The sequence below is a fragment of the Aedes aegypti genome, chromosome 3 (assembly GCF_002204515.2).
Source record: "Aedes aegypti strain LVP_AGWG chromosome 3, AaegL5.0 Primary Assembly, whole genome shotgun sequence".
In the NCBI taxonomy this organism is placed as follows: Eukaryota; Metazoa; Arthropoda; class Insecta; order Diptera; family Culicidae; genus Aedes; species Aedes aegypti.
The window spans coordinates 166940660-166960005 of NC_035109.1; the positions used below are offsets into that span (position 1 = coordinate 166940660).

The 19346-nt window shown below is 38.3% G+C and overlaps 1 protein-coding gene across 1 annotated transcript; it reads left to right on the forward strand.

Annotated features, from left to right (window-relative positions):
- The first annotated feature begins 1198 nt into the window (after positions 1–1198).
- LOC5563955 (serine/threonine-protein phosphatase 4 catalytic subunit) lies at positions 1199–17579 on the forward strand. Its single transcript, XM_001648258.2, has 4 exons — positions 1199–1455; positions 1652–1995; positions 9739–10382; positions 16306–17579. Exons 2-4 carry the CDS (start codon positions 1846–1848, stop codon positions 16433–16435), a joined length of 924 nt encoding a protein of 307 aa, XP_001648308.1. The 5' UTR covers positions 1199–1455; positions 1652–1845; the 3' UTR covers positions 16436–17579.
- Positions 17580–19346: the final 1767 nt, after the last annotated feature.

Sequence of the window (19346 nt, forward strand, 5' to 3'; positions counted from 1 at the left end):
CGACGCGACAGTTGAGCGACGTTGCAACGATTACTCGGATGCACAATGGACCTGTGCACGAGTTCATGATTTTGACGTTTGAGCGGTGCCGAATTCACTTGTTGCCATGGTCACGTAAATAACACGGCACCGCTTAAACGTCAGATAGTGAACTCGTGCATCGGTCCATGGACCAATGCACGAGTTCACTAATTTGACGTTTGAGCGGTGCCGAATTCACGCGTTTCCATGGTCACATAAACAACACGGCACCGCTCAAACGCAGTCTTCTAAGAGCATCCTTCTGCTCCCAGATTTAAACAAGCATGCTTTGAAATCATCTCAAAGCGTGGGATCGTTTTGAATCCTGATTTTTTTCCAATCTCAGCGTGCGTGATTCATGCAAGGATTGAATCCCATGATTGAATCTCGTCATTACGCTCATAGGCAATAGAGTCAAGGTAAAATGTTCTTCATTTGGAATATTTGACGTTTCATTGGGAATTGGGACAACAATGACTGAACATGAAAGGAAGTAATATGGAAGGCAATGAAGTGAGGTTCAATGGTAATGGTATCATACCACAGCAAAATGCAACTAGGTACTTTTTGTCATTTTCACTCAAGGATCAAGACAAAGATGTGAAAATTAGAGTTTCGTTGAATCCTGGTTTCAACGGAAATTCAATCTAAATTGTCCTGATTCATATTTTTTGTTAAGGAGCTCGTCTACATTTGAGTTCATTACGTCAGGCCAGAATGTTACTAAAAATTGTCGCAAGTTTCTGAAGCCGTTCACTGGAAACAGTTGTGATGATCAATTCCTGTCAGGCAAAAGTTCTCAATCGATATGGAATAAAATATCAATGCTTACTCGATTCATTTACCCGGCTAACAATCGATCAAGGATTGAATCCTGGGATTCAATCCTCTCATACACGTGGCATGATTCATTGCATGCTTGGATTTGAGCAAAAGATGCGCGCGGAAAAAATCTTGTTCTGATGGCTTTTGATCTCAGCAGCTCTTGGAGTGGGATTTTTTGAAGACTGCTCAAACGTCAACGAGTGAACTCGTGCATTGGTCCATAGTCGCGCACCGTGTCGAAATCTGTTTTTTTTAAAGCGCAATGAATAGGTCATTTCGAAAAGTGACGCCCGATTTCATTTCCGAATGTTGGCAACGAGAGAATTTCCAGACAGATGGGTTAGGTAAATTTTACAGTGTACCGTTCCGAGACGGCGGCGACTCTGTCTGACTGCTTCTTCACGTCGTCTTTTCGTCGATCGTCGAACAATATTCGCGGCAGCAGGCTTCCCAGTCAGTGCTTGGGTAGAGAATAATTTTGTGCAAAAATAATCGCGAAATTCGTTTCAAATTGCATTGTTTTAGTGCCGATTGAACGAATTATTCCCAAGTGCTAACAGTGAACGCGGATTGTGGAAGTTTATCGCGAAATTCATTCCACCTTGACAGGTAAGAAAATGATGCTTCTTCCAACCTAAGATCCAAAATTTCTTCCTGGTTTGTCATGGAGAGGTTTTTTTTGTATGGTTGCTTTGAATGAGTGTTGTTTCTGTTTTGGAAAGTGTGAAATGGAGATGAATTCTTTTCGAGCTTTCTAGAAATCACGTTGGGATTGTCCTGTTGATTTTACGTTTCTTCTTTGCAGCTTCTGTCCATTGAATTGGCGAAAGAAAGGAACTTCTTACAACAGACACCAACACATATACAAAACTGCTGGAACGAGATTCCATTCATCAGCCTCCAATACGATCAGGATAAAAGGACAAATCTGAGTAGAAACTAACCAATTCCAGGCCACTCCTGGCGTGAAGAAGCAAAAAGCCCTCGGTGGTAAACAGAATGCCAGATTACAGCGATTTGGACCGCCAGATAGAACAACTGAAGCGCTGCGAGATCATAAAGGAGAATGAAGTGAAGGCCCTCTGTGCGAAGGCGCGGGAAATTCTGGTCGAAGAGGGAAACGTCCAGCGGGTGGATTCGCCGGTCACGGTACGCTTAGTAGTGGTCATAATTTTTGCCCCGATTTCTTGTTGATTTCGAAATTGGGTGGCAGGACTGCCAGGGCTGGTAGCGGTTCTCTGTTATGGGAACGGTCTCTATTTTAACGTCACTATTTACCTACTCCTTTCTGGAATTCTGATTTTGAAATAACTATCCCGGCAGGGCTGGTAGCGAGTCCCTTTTTCAGGGTGTCCATTCATCCAGGAATTACAAATAACCGACAAAAAAAATGTTGATTTTCGGAAGAATTGTTTGGCACATTTTTCTTATGATTTTTAACGATTTCTTGTGAAATCTTTCAATGAAGCCAATCCTCAGATCGTTAACTCTAAGAAGATTTGATGTGATCCTCTTGACGTCCTGATTAGGAGGATAAATCCTGGTCCTGGTGTTCCCTTTGTTCTCGCTCAGAAACATGTTGCGTACATAAGTGTCAGATTGCATACATTTTCGCGTTAACATTTATAGCCCCGCCTATCTCCGACAGCGACGCCAGCGACATTCTTCTATGGTTTATTACTTCTATTGTGTTCAATGAGCACTTCCGCAGTTATTAACTGAGAGCTTTCTTTGCTAAAGTTGCCATTTTTGCATTCTTATATCGTGTGGCAGGTACGACAATACTCTATGCCCAGGGAAGACAAGGAAATTTCCATTACGAAAAGATCCTGAACCGACCGGGAATCGAACCCAGACACCTTCAGCATGGCTTTGCTCTGTAGCTTGTGGTTAGAGTTCGCACTCGGCTAAGGAAGGCAAATAGATAAAAAAAATGGTCGCATTAATAATCCATCATAGGATTGTCCACCACATTTTCAATTTCCTTTTCTCTGAATTCATATTGGGGATCAAAAGTTATGTTAGGTTGCGAAAGTTTTTCAAATTTATATGTAAATTTACGGTTTCCAGTGCCTTAAATCAGTGTTGCAATGGATCTTCTTCGTGAACGATAATCTACGCATCTTCGCGATCCAACATTCGCCAAAATTCATTTTTCATTTTTGCGTGCGTCTCAAAAAGCGAACGGATGCAACTCCGAAGAAGTAAAATGAACACAACACAAAATTTATCCACGCGCTGTTCAGTCCCGCGATTCATTGCAAGGTTGCTTCTTCTCCCAAAGCCAAGCAATCACTCTGCTGGTCGCATCGTGTACTGAGTACACGCAGTCCAACAGGCTGAGGTATCAACAAATCAAAAGTTTCATGCTCACTAGCGCTGCCTGGTGGCAAAATATCGAAAGTCTAGGCTTGAATAATGATAGCCCTTGCTACTGAACAATATTGCCGAAGAAACCATCTCTCTAAGTGCAAAACAAAAGTTTTATGCTCGCTATCATTGCGTAGTGGCGGAAATCCGCATCTGAATGACCACCGCATGTCAGTCCTTGAGCGACTAAACAACTTTGTCCAAGACACCAACCTTCTATGTATTATGAAGTAGGGTATCCCATTTTTTCCCGACCATCTTGAATTTGACCTCCCCCTAGAATAATTGCCCGCTCTCTTTCCCTGCTTCGGGAAATCTGAAAACAACGGTTCCAGTACCTGTCAAAGTTGACAGGTACTGGCACCAATGTTTTCAAGTTTTGTTGAAGAGCGAAAAAGAGAGAATTTCGCCGTGAAATGCCTAATACATAGTTTCTAATTCCAATAGTGCAACGACCGTTTATTTAGTTCTTAAACGCTAACAGTTGGCGCCAGCGGCAAAAAGTGCAGACAACAACCTTTCGAACATTCAGTTTCCTTTGTATTCCTCCCACTGATCGCGCTACGCTGGATTCCCAAATTTCTTAAACTTTCAACACAAGCGCATGGAAGAATGGTAGTCGGAGAACTACTGTCAAAACGTATGGAAAATAATGAAAAACGTGAATTACTTGCAATTGGGTCCTAAAATGTTTAATGATTTCTTGTTTTTATTCAATAATATGTTAGTAGAGTTTGATCCTTTGGTCGCGTTGCTTGCTCTTGCGGGGGCGAGTGATGCGGGTAGGATCAATCGTGTTGCGCGTCGCTCGCGCGTCACGATAATATATAAGAGTCGCGGATCGCGTGATTAGTGTTAGTAGTGTTTGATCCTTTGGTTGCGTTGCTTACTCTTGCGAGGGCGAACGATGAACACTTGTTCGGCATACAATTCATTTATCGAATAATATCGCGAATTCGGTCAGGCGTGAATATATCAAGGGTCGCATCATCAACTAAAGATGACTCCCAGATCTTTACCTTATCCTACTAACCCAATATCCTTTCCATGACAACTATGGAGATGCAGAAGATTCTTCGGTCTCTAAAACCAATGGTTGTCTAACTAACATTCCTTCCCTTCTCCGATGACCATAAGGACGTGGCCGGCGCCGGTATTGACTTCTTAAGTTTGAGCTCTAGATTTGTACACATTGAAGAATGGTAAGCTAATCTTAAGCCCCATTCACTAAATCCCTGTGCAACTTCGATTGCTCTGGTCAATCATGGAGTAGCAACTACGAATTGTATGGTCTTTTATGCTCATGCTCATGTTCATGCTCTTGTTTTTATTCAATAATACGAAAGAGCATGTTCTTGCAACTACTTTAGCAATTTTTCCAGCTCAAAAAACGGCTGTAACATAGGTATTTAAAATTTAATTTTAAAAATTGTTCTACATATGAACCTTGACACTTTTGATCATGTTTGACATTCACTTTGTCGACAAAAATGCCACAGGGCTTTTAGTTTTAACACTGGGGTTGTTCCTATCCGACATTTTGGAAAGGACACAGAAAACACCGAAAAATTTGAGTTTAAATCAAGGGGTGTGACAAAATTTCAAAAACAATAAAAATATGTTTTATTGACTTTAACCAATGAAAATAATTTATAAATTGAGTAAACATGTGTTTTTGGCCTAAACTCAAGCGTTTGGTATCAAAATTGGGACAGGGCTTCAGGACCCTATTAGGAAACTGGATCAAAAAAGTAGTGATTAGAAATCAAGTGTAAAGTGAATACATCTTTTTGTGTTTAATTCATCTTCCGCGGTGCTTTCTTTGCTTCAGGATTTCGTTTTTACTACCACTAGAAAAGAGCCATCTATTGCCTTTTCAGTTTTGAATATCGCCCTATTAGTATGGGGCACTGCACTGTTTTGATTTTGTATAGGATTTTGAAGTTTACTGGCCTTGTTGTTTACTAATTTAATGGAAGAGTGAAATAGAGGGATTGATTTTTGTGCAGAGCCCCATTGGACATTTTACTCGTGAAATTGCATGCAAGGCGCCGTGCACAAATTACGTAACGCTCTAGGGGGAGTGGGGGAGTAGGCTCGAGCGTTACAACTCATACAAAACATCTCGATCTCATATATGGAGGTGACAACACTCGTTTGAATGGAGTTGAAGTGGCTCGTCTTGTTAATCAATAGGGTCTTACCTCGCCGTATACGAGACCGAGATATCTCACCTCACTCCAGTCGTAGAATAAACCAAATTGTAATGAACTATTTACAATTGGAATATTATGTGTCACCTTCTACCGTTACTTTTGGTAGTTCAGGTATCAATTGGTCGGTGTCCAGACAGACTGGACCAAGTATAATTTAATGGTTTCATGAAACGTACCCCAGGCCTTCGGAATATCAAAATATTTGCATTATTTGCTGTAATAATGGAACTTATCTATTTGAAGATACGGCCAATGATCAATTTGGAAACAAATCGGATTTGATACGTGCCTTAAAACACCTGCTATCATTCGATCTGATTGCGGCGGAGAATATAAATCAATCAACCTGGACAGATTGTACCGCCAAAAGGGAATCATTCCGCAATATACAGCAGCCTACAGTCCTCAGCAAAATGGAGATGCGGAACGTATTGAAGTCTAGATATACTCATCGATGCTGGTATGGATTATTAATACTGGGCAGAATGTATCAACATTTGTTGCCAACTAGAGCTACTGCAAGAATACCATATGAAGCCTGGTATAAGAAGAAGTCGGATTTGAAACATTTGCATATATTGTCCATATTCCTGGCCAAAAGAGGACAAAGTTGGAGCACAAAAAAATGAAGCTTACGTTTGTAGGATACTCTGATAACCAAAAAGCATACCGCTTCGTGAATCTGGCAACCAACAAAGTCTATCACAGTAGAACAATCGGCTGTAAATGGATGTTTAAAAGACAGATAGATGAAACTGGACAAGTAGTTCGTTACAGTCACCAAAAAGTTATGGATGGCACACAGATATGGATCAGAGTTGGATTAAAACGTGAATTGGGGCATTGAAAACCATACCACACTTATGAATCAAAGATAAGACGATTCCGATAGTGCTTTGATCTATAATATGAGTCGATTTGATCCATAATAGGGATCCTTCTCTCCCACTGATCCACATCTGTGGGGTGGACATCATTTGGAATTTCTATTGAAATCAACACTTTTCGTAAATAAGCGGGAATTTTGAGGTATATTTTCAAAAACAACTATATCCTGCAGTGCCAGGGAAGTAATTTTGTGTTGTACAGCGTCACCATGTTTTTTAAACATATCTTTTTTAATCATATCATGTTCTGAAAAATTATCAAAAACTGTGGGGTGACTGTATAAGGCAAGATTGGTGGCACAGGGCTTTGCGCAAACATTTGGAACAAATTACGATGAAGCAAACTACGTTTAGAACTTTGCTGTCTGTGGCCCTCCAAACGAATATGATTATTAAACACGTAGACGTAAAGACGGATCACCTAAACGGAGAACTCCGGAAACTGTCTATATGAAACTACCTTCTGGTTGTGATTATGAAGATCCAAGTATAGTGTGTCATCTCCAGAAACGACTTTATGGATTGAAGCAAGCTGCAAATATTTAGAACAAGAAGCGCGATTCAGTTTTACGAAAACTTGGATTCAAGCCCTTTGAAAGCGATTCGTGTTTGTATTAGTAGTACAACGATGATGGTACGATACACGATTGCTGTATATGTGGGCGACCTGATCATTGTTTCCAGTCCGAGAAGGAAAATGAGCTCATTTTCAAGAATTTGAATATTCACTTGAAAATAACATCATTGGAAGATATAACACATTTTCTTGGCATCCATGTAATACGTTCGCAAGATGGTGTGTTATTGAATCAGAAGGCATACATCCAAAAACTGTTGACAAGATTTAGATCTTTGAAAATTTTACTTGTTCCCGGCCATATACACCCAAAGGAGGAGGAAACAGAAGGATTACTAAACAATCATCTGTTCGCCAGTCTGATCGGAGGATTGCTGTACATAGCCGTGAATACCGAGAGCCAATAGAACCATATCCCTCCCCTTGGTTATGCGACCTTGCCGCGACGGGAGGGCATAATCCATTAGCCCATATGATAGGAACCAAACGCGTAACCTGTAGTGGTGGTATCAAATTTTGGAATTTTTTTGCTTAAAGCCACGTCATAATTCATATGGCATAGACGCACTAATATCTCGGATGTGATCCAACGCACATTCTGCGTCATTGATAGAATTGATGCCCATTTCAAATAATTAATCTATTCGAAGTGGACATTAATACTATTGGTGACGATCAGATTGCCTTTTGCTATCTAGAATGATCCGCAGCCACTCTTACTATTAGCTAGCTAGACACATCGTTATCATGTACGACGTAGGGAATATTACTCTGAGGAAAATGACTAGTAGATTCACTGAGTACAAATAAGTGGCGACAATCTTATTTTAATATGGTTTTTACATTGCCATAAAAAGAAATACCTCCTTTGTAACAACGGTATAAATAATCTAACTCCAGCTTCATTTTTGCAAAATTTACAAGTAGAAAATAGGCGTTGTGAAGCATTGCATTTGCCACCGAAAAGTGAATCTTGTAGGAGACTGTAATAGAAGCCTAAGGTAACTTTACTCTTCAATATTCACTATAAAAATGACTATGGAAAGTAAGACGCTGAGATCGATTATTAGGGTTCACTTGCAAGGTTCGAGAAATTGTTGAACAGACAAGGAAAGTGACTTTTTTCTTTAAGGATATATGAACGTAATGACCAATAAATACTTTTAACAACAAAAAATGAAATTGATTAGAACTACTACTAAACATCCTAATTGTGTTAAGACTTCACGACAATTGACATTGAGGCCTCTAATCTTACGTGAAAGACATGAGTAATCAGCGTAAGCAGAATAGCACTATGACCACTATTTACCACAGTTCATCGATTCTGCCAGTAAACTAAAACACAAAGCAGAAGCAGCATCAATACCATCAGGTGTTGCGCTGCGAACGGTTCACACACTGCTTGAATGTTTCTGACTCTCCACTATGATCGTTTTCGGGCAGCCATTCCAAGGTGAATGATTGCAAAAAATGTTAAACAATTCAATCGTTAATATTTCGCTTGTGTTTTCAACTAATTGAAATCTATTAGCTCTAACAGCAAGAGCACAATCATTCCGTTGCGATACACATAAACAAATTTATAGAGCAAGAATGCAAATTCCCGAAACCGGAAAAATCGTGTCACCACTGGGCTCGAGTCATTTCGCAGTCGGGTTTAAAAAAAAACGTTAGGAAAAAGATTACAGTTTTGAAGAGCCGTGACATTTTTTTGTTTTGAACGGTCATGGTTTGCTTTGGATTTTGATGGTCGTGTAGAAAAATGTGAATGTCGAGGTGGTAAATGTTTGCTACAGTACATTTCCCATCCCTGGTTTTAACACACAGTAATCGACACCAAACAGTGGGTGGTGTGTATCTGTCTTGTTTTCTTTTATGGCTCGCTATCTTCCACGAACGATAAATGTCATGCGTGTTGTATGGATGCAGGCGGATAAATGGGATGAAATTAGGGCTCATTCATTTATTTCATAACGCTGGAAATAATCGTTTTTGACACCCACCCACCCCTTCGAAACGCTTTTTATATGAATATTCCACAAATTTTGTATGAGCCGTAACCAGAGTTGCCATCAGCTGATATGATTGATATTAAGCAACTCTGGCCGTAACATCGGGAGGACACCCACCCACCCCCTTCAGCGTTATGAAATTTGTGAATAAGCTCTTATGGCTCGAGTGTTAATGATCGTTAAATTTTTCAAAGCCCGCTGGGGGGTAATTGGGACGTGTTGTACAGCGAATGTAGCCATACGTTTTAAGAAAAACTAAACAAAGGCTTATTCCAGAAATGTTTATGGATTTTACAGTTATTATTCCAGATATGTTCAAATCGAAGTCAAAAACTATTACCTCCAGCAATTGCTCCAAAAAATCCTTCAGGGATTCTATAAAGAACTCTTCCAGGTATTAACAATAAATTTTACCAGGGGTGAACGTATCGGAACGAATCTTAGGAGGAATCTCTGGAGCAATTCCTGAAAGTATCTTAAGAAAATATTTTCGTTGAAAACAAAGAAATCATTATTGATGAATTTTTGAAATAATCTTCAAAACTTGGCCGGATTTTCTGAGAATTTATTTAGGAAACTTTTATTTCCTAAACCCTGTTTGGATCATTCTTGTTATGTTTTTTTGCACAGTCTTATTTTCAAGCATAAGGTCTCTAAAGATTTCTATTTTAAAGCATTCAAACGCTGCTGCCAGCCCTGTTCTAGTGATTTTTCCATAGATTTTTTTTCTGGAATACTTTCAGGAGCCCCTCCAATGTTATTATTTTCAGGAGACACAGTCGCTATCAGCTCTGTGGACAAAACTGATACATTTCTTTGATTTCCAGGTTTGTGGTGACATCCATGGCCAGTTCTACGATCTGAAGGAACTGTTCAAAGTGGGAGGCGATGTTCCGGAGACAAACTACCTGTTCATGGGAGATTTCGTCGATCGAGGATACTACAGTGTGGAAACGTTTTTGCTCCTATTGGCATTGAAGGTACGCTATCCGGACCGCATTACGTTGATTCGTGGCAACCATGAGTCACGACAGATCACACAAGTGTACGGTTTCTACGACGAATGCCTGCGGAAGTACGGTTCGGTGACGGTGTGGCGTTACTGTACGGAGATTTTCGATTATTTGTCCCTGTCGGCAATCATCGATGGCAAGATCTTCTGCGTGCACGGCGGTCTGTCGCCTTCAATTCAGTATTTAGACCAAATTCGTTCGATCGACCGAAAACAGGAGGTCCCGCACGACGGTCCCATGTGCGATCTGCTGTGGAGTGATCCGGAGGATACGCATGGCTGGGGAGTTTCGCCCCGTGGAGCTGGATATCTCTTTGGATCGGATGTTGTCTCGCAGTTCAATGCCGCGAACGATATCGACATGATCTGTCGAGCCCATCAACTAGTAATGGAAGGCTACAAGTGGCACTTCAATGAAACCGTTCTCACTGTTTGGTCTGCCCCTAATTACTGTTATAGGTAAGTGTCAAGAATATATTATTAAACTACAATAATCTTAATTTACACCCACACATCTATCCATTTGAAAGCTAACGTGAAGGCTTAAGCGGAATTCGTTAACTCTAGGTGGGGGCCAAATGAACTTGAAGTTTGTATGGAGAAATTTACCAAATAGGGTGTAGAGCTACTTGGGCACTACCATGATTCATTGGCATGGGGGGTTTTTCTCGACCGAATTGTCTGAAACTTTGCATTTAGGGCCCATTCACAAATTTCATAACGCTGAAGGGGGTGGGTGGGTGTCCTTAAAATGTTACAGCTCATACAAAATTCGAAAAATATTCATACAAAATGCGTTACGAGGGGGTGCGCGCCGGCGGAGTATAATTGTTTTGCGTGTTGATGGAGCAGTTGCGACTATTCAGTCAAAGATGTATTACCAACTGGAGAGCTCGTTTCATGTTTGTGATTACAAATACGTTTAATGTGGTAACGTTACATTTATGTAATTGTTAAACAAACTGGATAGTTCGTCACTACACGCGTTAACATACTGGAATATGGGTTTAATTCCTGTTTTAGGATAGGACCCCCTCATCTTCCCATATACGAATCTAATTGAACTATTTTTCTATTTATTCCCTTGAATCCTCGCTGGAGCGAGCGATGAGACTAAAAATCCATTCGATTGGTATACATTTCGTAATCAAGTAATATCGCTAAAATCCGGTTAGGCGTGATTATGTCATGGATCACATCACCATCCAAAGGTGGACGTTGAAGATAAGTTGGAAGTCCCTACCCTTATTCATTTGAAATCAAAGTGTAAGTTCTACTAGTTCCGATCAATCACGGAGAATTGGGGAGAAAACTGTATAGCCGGACAACCTCTATGTCCGAACACTCTTGAATAAGCTTAGTTTATTTAGTGTCCGGGCATAGGGTAGAAGTACCAATTATGGCAATAGTGGGAACAAAAAGAGATATTTATTATTGTTTCACTAGAATAAAACGGCTAATATTCACAGGAATGATAAACCTATTTGTTTTTGATGATAGCTGAGCCTTGATAAGAACATTCGTGCATTAAGCTTCGAAAAATGAACATTTGAAAATTCTGCCTCACTCATATGTCACCTTCTTAGCAGTTTGCTAAAGGACACTCGTTACGAAATGTACGTTTTCATACAAAAAAAACTGCTTCAACCGATGTGTATGTTGTTGTATGTTGTGTAGTGAGAACAAATGAATAAATTAGTTGGTGAGCAACTAAATCTACTGTTTTAGGTTGAAAATCGTGTTATTTCCACTATGTCGATAACTGGTACAAAGAGTGTATGAGAGCCCAATTATGGCGATACTCTGGAGGTGGTTTGTTTACATTTTGTGATCAGTGATTTAAAAAAAGTAAAGCTATTTTACGGGTGACTTCCACGACGGGACGGTTCGGTAGGGCATTATCTTCATAGTTTGTACTCAATTACTAAGATTTTTTAATCACAAGTTCGGAAACTTTCGCAAGCGGAAGATGCTAATTGCATGGTAGAGAGGGGTTTTCAACGAAAATCGATTTTAATTAAAACCTGAGAGAGACTCGCGAAGAGGAAAAATATCAACGTCATATGCAGCCCAGATTCCGCTGTCATGAAACGTCAAATGCAGCCCGTCGTTTTTATGGCTGAAAAAGTGAAAAGTATTGTATTCCAAATAAACTATTATTGAAAACCTCAGCCAGTGGAGCAGTTTCTCCAAAGATGCTGATAAATTTAAACACAAGACTAGTTATTTATAATGTCTGCTACGTTTGCTGACATGAAATTTCACTCAAAATGCCGTTTTTGCTTCAGTGTGATGCAAACGCAATAGTTTTTGGCTGAGATGGTCATGTGAGAGATTGAACGGCTTACTCAAAATCGATGTACACACTGAGTGGAATAAGAAAAAAAAAACTCAGCAATCACAGAAAAAGAAGACCGTCTCCGCGAGTCTCGTCTCAGATTAAAACTAGGCTCTGGAAAGGTAATGTAAGTTCATTAATGCTGTTTAGTATCATGTTTTGCATTTTCACTACATTTTGAGTTCTTTTCGAAAATTTATTTGCTCCCATGAACCCATTGCAATAAATTGATTTAACATCTATTCAACACACATTTTTTTGAAAAAAATATGTGCACCCAGCAAACCAGAGATCATATAAAGATTTTAATTTCAAATTGTTAAAGTGTGCAGTTTACGTTAGAATTGGATACGATGCAAAATGTAATTGTTTGAGATTGTTAATGGAGTCAACAATATGATCTGATCTGAATTTGCATCTTATCAAACTCAAATTTCATTTGGCAAAATATGTAACTTCAAATTGTCATCTCCTTACGATTTCGATTTTACATTGTTTGATTCTATTATGATCTTCAATATGAAATTAGATATGAGTTCATCTGATGCAAAAATTAAATCATACTGGGGAAGATCACTCATCGCCGGATGCATCTCAAAACCAGGCATAAACCGAAAAAGAGATATTCATGCAAAAATTAACTAACATCAAAGTTTTACAGCAACAAAATGGTATCCCTTTGTACAAGCATTTCTGTACATTTCTGTTTAATGCCTTCAATAATTACATCACACTGAGGTGGATACACTGAGGGCGGCTACGGTCACTAATCGCACCGTATTTGTTCGCCAGTCTTACAGTTCTGTTACAGTTGCATACGTTTAATCTATGGGAATACAAAACACACAGGAAAATACCGTAACCATTTCACTAACTAATTATAAGAACTCTAATTGTTTTAATTTTAAAACTGTAGGTCAGAAATTGTCGCCTCGTATCACAATTTTTTATTCGTGTTTGTTTGTAAAAATTAAGTCATATAAACTGCAATGCACAGTCATACACAAAGTTATAGTAAGCGCCACATCATCTTGTCTCAAGTTGTATTGTCCATGATGAATATGTATGTATGCATATGGCCTCCATATTTGTGCGAATAGAGGGAATTCATGGATTTTAATATTAAAATGTTTGATAATTGTTAATGTATCATTATCAAATATGGAACAAATCAATCACTTCAAAACATGGTACAACTATGTCAAGTATTGGTGTAATTACATAATGTATCGACGATGAATTCACTTGAACATGGGTGGCATGGGGTGGAAGTGAGTGCGCTTTATTGTTGGATTTATGTTTGCCAAATTTCCGTGTCATTCAACAGAGACTGTATGGCATAATGGTAGCCTATATGATTAGCGATCTGAAGATCATTGCATGGAGGCTTGCACCTACTTGTTTTACCTTTTTTTGTTTGTTAAAACTAAGTTATATAAAATGCAAAATACTATTATTTACGAAATTGTAGAAAGCTCAAAACGAACTCCTCTGAAGTTGTATTCACCAGACTGCATTTTCTGGAATGTACGTATATGGCCTCCACATTTGTTCACATAGAGGGAATCTATGCATTTTAAACAATCTTTTATTTCCAAATAAGCGTTCACTTAAGTGAGTTGAATCTCAGTTATGTGAACAATTTTGTTGGCTGGGCAATCACTTCATTACTTATTAGCGTTGCATTATCATTCGCGCTGGATGGTGTTTGAGTTCATTTCGTGCAAATATTCGATAGTCCATAATTGGCACACTTTTATGTCGAATGCTAGGAACGCTATTGGGGCCTTCCTTAGCCGAGTAGTTAGAGTCCGCGGCTACAAAGCAAAGCCATGCTGAAGGTGTCTGGGTTCGAATCCCGGTCGGTCCAGGATCTTTTCGTAATGGAAATTTCCTTGACTTCCCTGGGCATAGAGTATCATCGTACCTGCCACACGATATACGAATGCAAAAATGGCAACTTTGGGAAAGAAAGCTCTCAGTTAATAACTGTGGAAGTGATCATAAGAACACTAAGCTGAGAAGCAGGCTCTCTCCCAGTGAGGACGTAAATGCCAAGAAGAAGAAGAAGAAGAAGAAGAAGAAGAAGAAGCTATTGCCATAATTGGTACAAAGACAACACTTTTTAACACCAATTTTTAGAAGCCTAAAGTCAATTTAGTACTAAAACCCCAGCCAACAAAATTGTTCACATAACTGAGATTCAACTCACTTAAGTGAACGCTTATTTGGAAATAAAAGATTGTTTAAAATGCATAGATTCCCTCTATGTGAACAAATGTGGAGGCCATATACGTACATTCCAGAAAATGCAGTCTGGTGAATACAACTTCAGAGGAGTTCGTTTTGAGCTTTCTACAATTTCGTAAATAATAGTATTTTGCATTTTATATAACTTAGTTTTAACAAACAAAAAAAGGTAAAACAAGTAGGTGCAAGCCTCCATGCAGTGATCTTCAGATCGCTAATCATATAGGCTACCATTATGCCATACAGTCTCTGTTGAATGACACGGAAATTTGGCAAACATAAATCCAACAATAAAGCGCACTCACTTCCACCCCATGCCACCCATGTTCAAGTGAATTCATCGTCGATACATTATGTAATTACACCAATACTTGACATAGTTGTACCATGTTTTGAAGTGATTGATTTGTTCCATATTTGATAATGATACATTAACAATTATCAAACATTTTAATATTAAAATCCATGAATTCCCTCTATTCGCACAAATATGGAGGCCATATGCATACATACATATTCATCATGGACAATACAACTTGAGACAAGATGATGTGGCGCTTACTATAACTTTGTGTATGACTGTGCATTGCAGTTTATATGACTTAATTTTTACAAACAAACACGAATAAAAAATTGTGATACGAGGCGACAATTTCTGACCTACAGTTTTAAAATTAAAACAATTAGAGTTCTTATAATTAGTTAGTGAAATGGTTACGGTATTTTCCTGTGTGTTTTGTATTCCCATAGATTAAACGTATGCAACTGTAACAGAACTGTAAGACTGGCGAACAAATACGGTGCGATTAGTGACCGTAGCCGCCCTCAGTGTATCCACCTCAGTGTGATGTAATTATTGAAGGCATTAAACAGAAATGTACAGAAATGCTTGTACAAAGGGATACCATTTTGTTGCTGTAAAACTTTGATGTTAGTTAATTGTTGCATGAATATCTCTTTTTCGGTTTATGCCTGGTTTTGAGATGCATCCGGCGATGAGTGATCTTCCCCAGTATGATTTAATTTTTGCATCAGATGAACTCATATCTAATTTCATATTGAAGATCATAATAGAATCAAACAATGTAAAATCGAAATCGTAAGGAGATGACAATTTGAAGTTACATATTTTGCCAAATGAAATTTGAGTTTGATAAGATGCAAATTCAGATCAGATCATATTGTTGACTCCATTAACAATCTCAAACAATTACATTTTGCATCGTATCCAATTCTAACGTAAACTGCACACTTTAACAATTTGAAATTAACATCTTTATATGATCTCTGGTTTGCTGGGACTGTTTAATACAACTGTTTCGCAAGGCTTCAAACTAGTAATTGACATCAACAAGTCATGCTTACATTTTAGAGACGCGGCTAAAATTTATTTTTTATCCATACTGTTGTCATATTGCATCCATAATTGGTACACCTACCCTAGATGATATCTCAAAATTATTGAAGCTTTTAACACAAAGTGTGGTAGCTTTCAAAGCTTGCAATTTTGTTGCAGACTCTTCTCTTTTAGTAGGAAAATCTTCAAGTCACTTATGAAAGAATTTAATATATTACAGCGCACCCTTTGGTAAAAAATATAGTTGTGTCCGTTTTTTATATATTGGGTCGATTTTCTCCATACAAACTTCAAGCTCGTTTAGCTCCCTTGTAGACTTGAAGGATTACGCTCAAACTTTGATGGTAGCTTCTAGGAATCCAAAGTTTTGGGGGAGGTGTAAATTAGGATTTTTACAATCTTTAAAATGGGTGTTAATTTTGATGTTTCCTATCCAGATGCGGTAACGTTGCAGCAATCTTGGAGCTAAACGAAAACCTGCAGCGTGACTTTACAATCTTCGAAGCGGCCCCGCAGGAAAGTCGCGGAATTCCATCAAAGAAACCACAGGCTGACTATTTCTTATAAAAGCGGACAAAAGCCTGCCGATGTACGAGAAGTCAGCACTCCAACGGTCGATGATGATGTACTTTGGACTAAAGTTTACTGCTCGGCTGCTGCATACTTAATGAGACACGTAAACTTCCTATAGCCCCGTCATCCCTTCCACTGGGCACTCAACTATCGCCTAACGATCGTTCTTATGTTTATTGAACCTCTATCCCGGACCCTGCTCCTGCTCCACCTCCTTCTCCTATGTTCCACCAGGTATGTAATGTGTAGAATTGTATTATTTTATGCTGCATTGTTCGTTTCGATTCGCTTTCTATTAGTTATATCATTGCTATCGCCTTTTTAAATTATCTACTGTAGAATAAATCGAAGATAAGTATACCTGACTGTAAGAGAAAACTACATAATCTTGTGTTATTGAAGATAGATATACTCAACTCTTATCACCGATCAAGATAAAGTGCATTGTGAAACAGTGAAGACATTTTTTGTTTACTGTTTTGTTAGTTTAATATTCTTCCACTTTATGCAGAAGCAGTAGAAACTGAAACTAAGCATAAATTGCTGAAAAGTATCAGGAAAATACTAAAAACTACCCATTACTGATAGTGACAGCTAGTATTTGAAAGCTAGTAGAACTGAAAAGTATTGTACTGGAAGCAAAAATATATATCACAACAAAGCTTAGTTTAAATTCCAATTCCTACGAATGAACATGTTCCAACAACAGACAAAAAACACATACAGACAAATACATAACAAAACCAATCAGTTTCCGATGTGCCTGTTGAACAACATTTCGAAGAACCATCGGATTGTGGGACGACGACAACAATAAACCGAACGCGGCGGCAGCAATCCAAAAACACAGCTCAGTTGCGACACTAAATGCATTGACAACACTATACAACACATACATACGCATATACAAATTGCAATTGAAAGGGTGAGTAATGTAGTATAAATTACAATTATGTAGTAGGTACCTAACGTAACACTATTGTTTCCTTCGGATGAAGAACAGTAATTAGGGAGAACAAACAGTAAGCATTAAATCGAGAACATACAACACACAAACACACATACAACATCTTCTATACTAGTTTATGACGTATAGTGATACAGCAACAAATGAATAATCTTGTAAGATAAATAATAACTACCGATGTTTGGTGTCTGTGTAGTGATGTATCACCAAAATTTCCTGTTATTGGTCTCGGGCACATAATCAGCAGGTGTCGAAGTCTTCCTCGGTTCAAAGCAGCAGTATTTTAAAAGTAGCTTAACTCCATCCCGCGCATGACTTGTTTCAATCTTTTGAATAAGTAAAGATGCTTTAAACAAAATTTGCTTGAACAAATGTTGTTGGAAATTGTCTAAACTTTCGAAGTCGTAAAAATAATGTTGATCGTAAATCAATATTTATTTGATTGTTTATCAATTTATTTAATATCCAAAATCAATAGTTACACTATTGGATCAATAGAACTTATATAGGGTGTCTACTGCCTGGAAAAACCTGAAATTCTCAGGGAATTTCGATCACAATCATGTGAATTAGTAATACATAATCGAATTTGTTCTTCTTGTGACACAAAATCTTTTCAATCATTTTTTTTTTCGGCTGCGTCGTTAATGAGCATATGAAACATTGTTGAGAACATTCCAAATCTCTCACAAAAAATTTTTTCGTGCATTTTACAAAAATAATAAGCTTTGTAGGGGAAGAGCAAAAATTACAAAAGGTACGAAAAATATTACATTTCTCAGGGAAGCCGGTCTCTTTTTAGAGTCTTGTTCGCTATTTTAATAGAAGTCTCTAAAATGTCTATTTTTGATGTAAGGTCTCCAAAGTATCTATTTTAATCAAAATGGTCTCCGAAATCACTTTTTTTCTTAATCTATTTGCAGTGAATTATGGTACAAAATTCTAGAGGCTCCAGAGAAACCTTCAGAGCTTATTACGCGACTATTCCACAAGTGGTGAAACATCTCGGAATCCAAAGATGGCCGGCACAATGGCCGATTTGTGCCCCTACTCACGTTTTCAAAGGCACTAAACGAGAGGAATAGTTGGGAAACGTTTCTGATCTTCGTATTTTAAGCTTTCTGCCAGTGCACAAAGTCAAAATAAAAAGTGCACGGTTTTTAATTGCTTTTTTCGCTAGATTTGTACCTTTGAAGTTTCAGTGCAATATTAGAAGTTTATTCCAAACTATTACACCTTAATGATATTTTCCCAGTACTTGAAAGTACTCCTACCAGCGATTTGCCAAGGGAAGCTTGAAGGAATTTCTTCAGAAATTAGTCCAGAAACTCCTAGAGCACACAAACGTTCTTACCTCCAGTAATTTTCACAGAGATTATTCTGAAACAAATCTAGCAATTATCCCAGGATTCCCTTTTTTCACAGGTTCTTTTACCGATTTTTTCAATTGTTACTTCTAGCAGGTTCTCCACGGAATCTACAAAAGTTCTTCCACAAAGGTTTATTCCAGAGTTTTTGAAAAAAAAAATAGGTTCGATATTTTTCCTAGAAATTTTACAATAATTCCTACGCCAATTACTTCATTTATTACAGGCATTTTTATAAGGATTATTTTAAAAATTCATCTATTTCCAAAATTTAATCACCGCATGACTTTATCATAATGAGCTGTTATTGGCTTTTATCGGTGAAAGCGATACTACTCAAAGTGGAAGGGAGCAAGGAAAGTAATGAAAGAATATGATGGATAGAATCGCAAGCGAGCGACGTGAGAAATGAATAGAAGTTGAAAACTAACAGAATATATATGAACAACACAACCGAAGCGACAAATCGTTGCCTAACGTCCTGGTTTTGAACGGCAGGTTTTCCTCATTAAGATGTTGTAGCGTTGGTCACTACTAACACTAGATAGGCAAAAATGGATGAATCCCCTAA